General features: G+C 40.9%; 1 protein-coding gene across 1 annotated transcript in view; it reads right to left on the bottom strand.

Annotated features, from left to right (window-relative positions):
- LOC114047395 (BPI fold-containing family A member 1-like) overlaps positions 1–5536 on the bottom strand; it is a 7979-nt gene extending 2443 nt beyond the window's left edge. Inside the window, exons 1-4 of the mRNA XM_027868225.1 lie at positions 5486–5536; positions 3432–3587; positions 2679–2838; positions 1045–1152 (exon numbers count right to left, since the gene is read on the bottom strand). Of these exons, the coding sequence (XP_027724026.1) occupies positions 1045–1152; positions 2679–2838; positions 3432–3579 (416 nt within the window). The 5' untranslated portion in view covers positions 3580–3587; positions 5486–5536. The remainder of the gene's footprint in view (positions 1–1044; positions 1153–2678; positions 2839–3431; positions 3588–5485) is intronic.
- Positions 5537–6682: the final 1146 nt, after the last annotated feature.

Below are 6682 nucleotides of genomic sequence, written 5' to 3'. Positions count from 1 at the left end.
GAGAGAGAGAGAGAGAGAGAGAGAGAGAGAGAGAGAGAGGAGGGAGAAGATCCTCTACTGGCCACAGGAATGGGGTTGTGGTCATGAAGAGCTCCCATTCTGTTCACATACAGACTTTGCCTTTATAAAGTACTTAGCACATTCCAAAGAATTCTCACATCCATTTTCACAGTCAAACATCTCAAATGTGCTATCATGTCAAAAGAACAGGGATTAGCATCCCTATTGTGCAGATGAAGAAACTGAGGGTCAGAACACAATGTGGTTGACACACTGTGGTCTCTGTGCAGCCTCTCACCATTGGGGCAAAACAGAAATGGCAAGAACTCTAGATTCTTTGGCCCTGAAACTGGATGGTGGCCAGGAAGGCAGCAGTTCTTGGATTCAGCAAACCCTATTGACCCATGGGGCTGTCAGAGCTAGAAGGGAGCTAAGAGATCATCAAGGTCAATTCCTCATTTCATGGAGGAGAAAACTGAGGCATAAAAAGGAGTCATGACTTGCCCAAGGTCCCACAACTAGTAAGGGGCAGAACAGGGTCTTAAATTTAACTTTACTTAAACTTAACTTAAACAGGGTCAGTCTCCTGACCCAAAGTTCTGTTCTAACTGGCTCCTGATTTCAACTTTCCTGCTTCAGGGCTATTAGAACAGGTCTGACTGGGCCGGGTCATGGGGAGCCAGACATGACTAGTCATGGCGTAGGATCCCAGGCTTTAATTGCCCAAGGAATGGCTTAGAGGAGTCATAGGAGATGAAGTAATAGTCTCTTAAAAGGGTAATGAAGGAAGTCATGAACTTCTCTGAAATTGAAGGATTCTCAATGTTAACCTCCATGGTTAGTTGAAAATGAAAGCACACCCTGAAAGACACTGGGCCCAGGGAATGTACATTGAATAAGGTGATTATGCTTCCCAATTTATCACCTCACCTGCCACTTTTCATATATTGGATAAGCCTAAGATCCTTAGGATCCAAGTCCCCTATACTAATACCCTCCCTCATTTCCCGAACAGGAACTTCCAGGCTTTCAAATATCACTCACGTTTTCAATTCCAAGACCATTCCAAGAGGGATTGTTACAAAAAGTCGGTGTCCATCAGGAGACTGTTCTAGGCCAAGTTCCAAGAGGACAGGATTGGAGACATTGATCCTGCACAGAGAGCCACATTGAAAAGGAACTCCTCCAAATCTATATCCTTTAGAGTATGAACCACACCTTGAACAGCAAATCAAACCATTCCCGAACACCAATCATTTCTCAGTTGAGAGAAAGGGGCTAGAGAGATTGGGATGGTATTTTCAAGCAAAGGTTCCATAAATTATGAACCTTGGCATTGGCTTTCAGCTGGAACCCTACTCAGTAGAATCCACTAGCTCCCTATTGCTTCTAGAATCAAAATACAAGCTCCTCTGTTTATCTTTATAGGTCCTTCACAACCTAACCCCAACTTAGCTTTCCAACTCTTTGGTTCAGCTAAGAGTACTTTCTTACTATTCCTCACACATAACAGTTCATCTCTCATCTCTACACTTACACTGGCTATTCACCATGCCTGGCATGCTCTCCCATCTCACCTCCACCTCCCACAATCCCTTGTTTCCTTCAAAAGTCTATTCAAGTGACCTTTCTTAATTCTAGTGACTTCTTTCTTCTAACTCTTTCTTTCTTGGTTTTACATATTTGTTTGCTTGTTATCTCCCCTGTTAGATTGTGATCTCCTTGAGGGCAGGGACTGTTTTTTGCCTCTTTTTGTATTCTCACCACTTAGCATAGTATCTGGCACATAGTGGGCTCTTAATAAATGTTTATTGACTGATTTTCTCTATGAAACCTTTTCCCTCCTAACTACTAGTGTCTTCCCCATCCTACCCCCACCCCCTGCCAAAAAACATTACATATTTTGGAGTATAGCAAAAGTCTAAACTCTACAAATTTACCAATATAAATAAGTATATCTAAACAATTTACTTTGCATATATTTATTCACGTATATGTTGTCTCACCCCATGGATTGTAAGTTCATCAAGAGTAAGAATGATATCATTTTTGTCTTTGTATCTTCAGTGCCTAGCACAGTGCCTGGCACATAGTAAGAGCTTAATAAATGCTCATTTATTGATATCCTGACTAATTAATACCATTGCCTAATGTTTAATTGGAAATGCAGGGGGGGGGGATCTTGTAACCAAGGGACATACTTATACCCACACCCAACACCTAATCTAAGGACTTTCTTGTAGGTCCAAAGAATTTTAGAGTTGAAAGTTACCTTAAAGATCATTTAGCCCAACTCCCTCATTTTACAGATGGAGAAACTGAGACCCAGAGAGGTTAAAAATGGTTTGCCCAGAGTCACTCAGTAAGTCAGTAGCAAAGAATCAGAGAAAAATCTCAGGTCTTCCCTCTCCAAAATCAAATACTCTTTATAGTTATACTACTCTCTCTCAAGTTAGACCTATTGGTTCTCAGTTCTCCCTCTCTAACTACCAGAAGATGAAAAACTTCTCAACCTTCTCTGCCAGCTGTGCCAGTAAAAAGTGAAAAGATCCTCCCAACCTCCCCTCATGCCCTTTTTAGCCCCCTTCCTTCATGGATATTGGGAATTCTGTCCCTGACAAGGACCTTCTCATTTCCTTATTCAAGTTTAAGGCTAATAACACATCAAGGAGACTCACGAAATTATATTCTTCAGCCCTGGAATTATCGAGGTTAGTTTAGGTAGTAAGCCTCCAATGAGGCCTCCTGATGAAACTCCCACAGTTTTCAGGTTATCCAAGATGGGGAGATTGTGGAGAATATCAAGCAAGTTTGAGTTGAGAAGTCTATTTGTGAGACCTGGAATGGAATGAAAGGATTTAGAGCTGGAAGGTACCTGAGACTTCATTTAGACCAAACCCTTCATTTTACAGAGGAAGAAATTTGAGATGTGATTTGCCCAAGTACATGTTGGTAACAATTGACAGAGCAGGGACTCAAACCCAATTCTCTGACTACATGTCCAGGGCTCTTTCCACTAAACTTTATTTAGTGTTAAGTGGTCAGTCACACTTTGGGTTGACTTTAGGTTACTATTTTACACAAAGTGCAAGGCCCTCCATAAAGCTCAAAGATTAGCATGTCCAATAAGGAAGGGCTTGAAGGATCTGCTTTGATCCTTTGATATACTCACATCTTTGGGCATTCCCCATCTTCCAAATGTAGCCTCCTTTTCCATCTCACCTGGTCACTACCCTCACTTCCCCAAAACACTTAGGCCCATTTCAATCCCTATAAGGAAAGTCTTTACAATCAGTCAGAATGTCTTAAGGCAGAATAGGCTTCACTGGATGTCAGGAATTTCCTTTCCCTTGGATACTAGAGAAGGGATTCATACTTCAGGGCATTGTGTTTTCTCTCCATAGCAATTGCCCAGTGAGAGGGTAACTTACCACCTAATAAACCTGAGAGGAGATCTGGTGAGGTAAGGGATAGAGCAGTGCTCAGGTCACTAGCAGAATCCACAGGGATGGCTTCAAGTTGGGCCGAACTCTGTGTGAGCAGGCCATAGAAGAGAATGAGGCCCCAAATCTGAAGCATCTTTGCTCCTGATTTGTAGGAAGAACAAAGAGTCAACATGAATCAGACCAGAGACAGGCACCAGCAGCCTCCTGGGGTCATGAGGTCTGTGCCCCACACATAATTTCTGTTTTGCTACATCATTTGTGAAGGAGTCCCTTGAAAAATCTCAGCTTTTCTTGAATTCCTATTTTTGGCCTGTGCAAAGCCTCAAGGCTCAGATTTCCATGTTTCTTCTTTGGTACCAATTTCATTAGCTTTGTGCTAAAACTGCTTCCGTAATCTTGCACAGGTTTCCCTCAAGCATTTGGGAGTGCCAGGCTCCTTTTGGGCCTTCTCAACTTCTACTAGTCTCCTATGAAGTGGCGTGACCAGAGGGGCACTTAGAATGGTGTAGTAGAAAGAATATGGAGCCCATGGCAGTCAGGAACCCTGGGTTCTAGCCCCAGGTCTGCCATTCAAGATGTCTATTTTATAATCCTAAGAGCCATTATAGCCCTGACATTCAATGTTCTTTGTAGAAGGTTCATTTTCAATCTAATATTCAATGATTCTAAGTGCTATTATTTCTTAGGCTTGGACAGATATTGGAAAACCCCATCATAGATTCAAGAATTTGGCTGTTTCTAGCACTTTTCTGAAGATACTCAGCACCTAGTTAGGCTTCAGTCAAAACAGTCAATCGGGTAGTCCTGAATAGAGATTAACATCAATTTGTATTGAAATCATCCTATTAAAGGTATACTCAACTTAATGGTTTCATCATTTACCTCTACGATCCTATCATTACTATCACTTCGAGATTTCCTGTTTCTAGAGTGAGGGTTCTTAATGTGGAGTCTGTGAATTTTTTTTTTCAGTATTTCAGTAACTGTATTTTTCTATAATTGGTTTCCTTTGGAATTCTATGTATTTTATTTTAAGCACTTGAAAACATTACTCTGAGGAGGAGTCCATAAGCTTCGGCAGATTGCCAAAGAGATCCATGATACACACGAAAAAAGTTAAGAACCTCTGATCTAGAGTTATAGAATGTGTCAACTGAAAGGGAAATGAGTACAAAATGTCAGCACTGGAAGAAACCTTGGGGACCATCTAGTTCAACCTCTTCATTTTACAGAGGAAGAAAATGAGGTCCAGCATAAGTAAAGGACTTGACCAAGGCTGCCCAGATAGTTAATTTTATCATTTATAAAGCAATATCATTGGTCTAGTGGCAGTGGCTAGACTGTCTGTCTATCTATCTATCATATATTTATGTGTATTTGTATATATATATGTATATATATANATCATTTATAAAGCAATATCATTGGTCTAGTGGCAGTGGCTAGACTGTCTGTCTATCTATCATATATTTATGTGTATTTGTATATATATATGTGTGTGTGTGTGTGTGTGTGTGTGTGTGTGTGTACCTGTATGTGTGTGCATATTCACATGCATACACATACATATCTGTGTGTATATGCTAGATAGACTGACCTGGCTTCAAGTCAGTGTCTCTGTCACATACTGAACATTTGTTATCTCCCTACTCATCTAAACGATTCTCTAAGACTATCGGTTGCTGACCTGTATTAGTAGAGGGAATTTCTTCATCTGTCAGTTTCCTATATCAGTGAATTCACAGATCCACTTCCTATCCTGTTATTGGTTTATTGAACCAATCAAACAAATGTACATTTGCACAGAGATTCATCAGTCCTGTTTGATTTTAAAATAAGCTCACTCAGCTATACCTTGGATAATTAGTCAAAGTCCTTGAGGAAAGCTGCTTTATTCACCTAATTCTTTAACCTAGGAGCAGAGGCTTGCAGGGATTTGAGGGAAGCAGGTCTTTGAAGGTTTTTTCAAGCATGGGAAGAGCAAAGAAGCTTCTTGTCCTACCTCCAAGGAAAGATGGAGCTGGAATGGTTGGCCTTACCTGGATCTCTCAGAGGTGTCTCAGCAGGGATGAACGCTCAGCTACTCTGACTCCTCCTTCCACCTCTGCTGAGAAGAGGGATTTTATGTAGCAAAACTTGACAGAAGAATCAGGAAATGAAGAATATGATGACAGATTTCAAGAAAGAAGCATGAAATATCACAATTGTAGTATTTCTCACTGTCCTCCAAAGTCAATAATTGCTGATTACACTTGGGGGTGGGGGTGGAGATGAGGGAAGGGGGTGCAGCACATAAGCCAAATCAGAGACAAATTAAACAGAAGCAAATCTGAGCCAGAAATGTTACTCAAGACTTGAAGCTTTAATGAATAGGGTTCAGACAAGGGATCCCTACTGCATGTGGTTTTCCTGAACTAGAGGATCAGGCTTAAGATACCCAGAGAAGAAGGCAGTAAGACTTGTCCTCTCTCTCTTAAATACCTTGGTATTTACTTTGTATTTATTCAGCATTTGCTTACATATGCACGTATTGTCTCCTCTGATAGATTACAATCTTCCTGAGAGTGGGAAATATTTGGTTTTTGTCTTTGTATTCTAGTATCACTGAGCACAGTGTCTGACACATATTGGGTACTTAATAAATGCTTGCTGATCGACTTGGTGGAAAGATCTCAACTCAGAAACAGAGGCCTTGTTTTATATTCAGTCCCAGTCATCATTCTCATCATAGAATCAAATTCTAGAAGACATATTTTTTTTTACAGATGAGGAAACTGAGGACCAGAATGGAGGGGGAGAAGGAGTTGGCACAGGGCACACAGGCAGGCATTTGCAAGGCCAGAATAGGAAACCAGACCCATTAACCTCCACATCTGGTACTCTTCTCACTGCATCGGGGCTTTATTCATTAAGGGCAGAGAGGGCATTACCTTCTCTTCTAACTGGAGAATTGAATTTAATTAAATTAAACTTATATTTATTAAGCACCTAATATATGCAAGATACTGTCCTAGGCTTTAAATGCATGTGCTATGAGGAAAAAAAAACTCCTTTTGGGGCCTGGGTTTGTGGATAGTTGTGGGGGGAATCCTTCAAGGTTCTTTCCTGGGNACCTAATATATGCAAGATACTGTCCTAGGCTTTAAATGCATGTGCTATGAGGAAAAAAAAAACTCCTTTTGGGGCCTGGGTTTGTGGATAGTTGTGGGAGGAATCCTTCAAGGTTCTTTCCTGGA

The sequence above is a fragment of the Vombatus ursinus genome, unplaced genomic scaffold (assembly GCF_900497805.2).
Source record: "Vombatus ursinus unplaced genomic scaffold, bare-nosed wombat genome assembly UNPS02014786.1, whole genome shotgun sequence".
NCBI classification, from domain to species: Eukaryota; Metazoa; Chordata; class Mammalia; order Diprotodontia; family Vombatidae; genus Vombatus; species Vombatus ursinus.
Note: the sequence above shows the minus strand (reverse complement) of the source record. Positions and strands in the feature narration are given on the sequence as shown.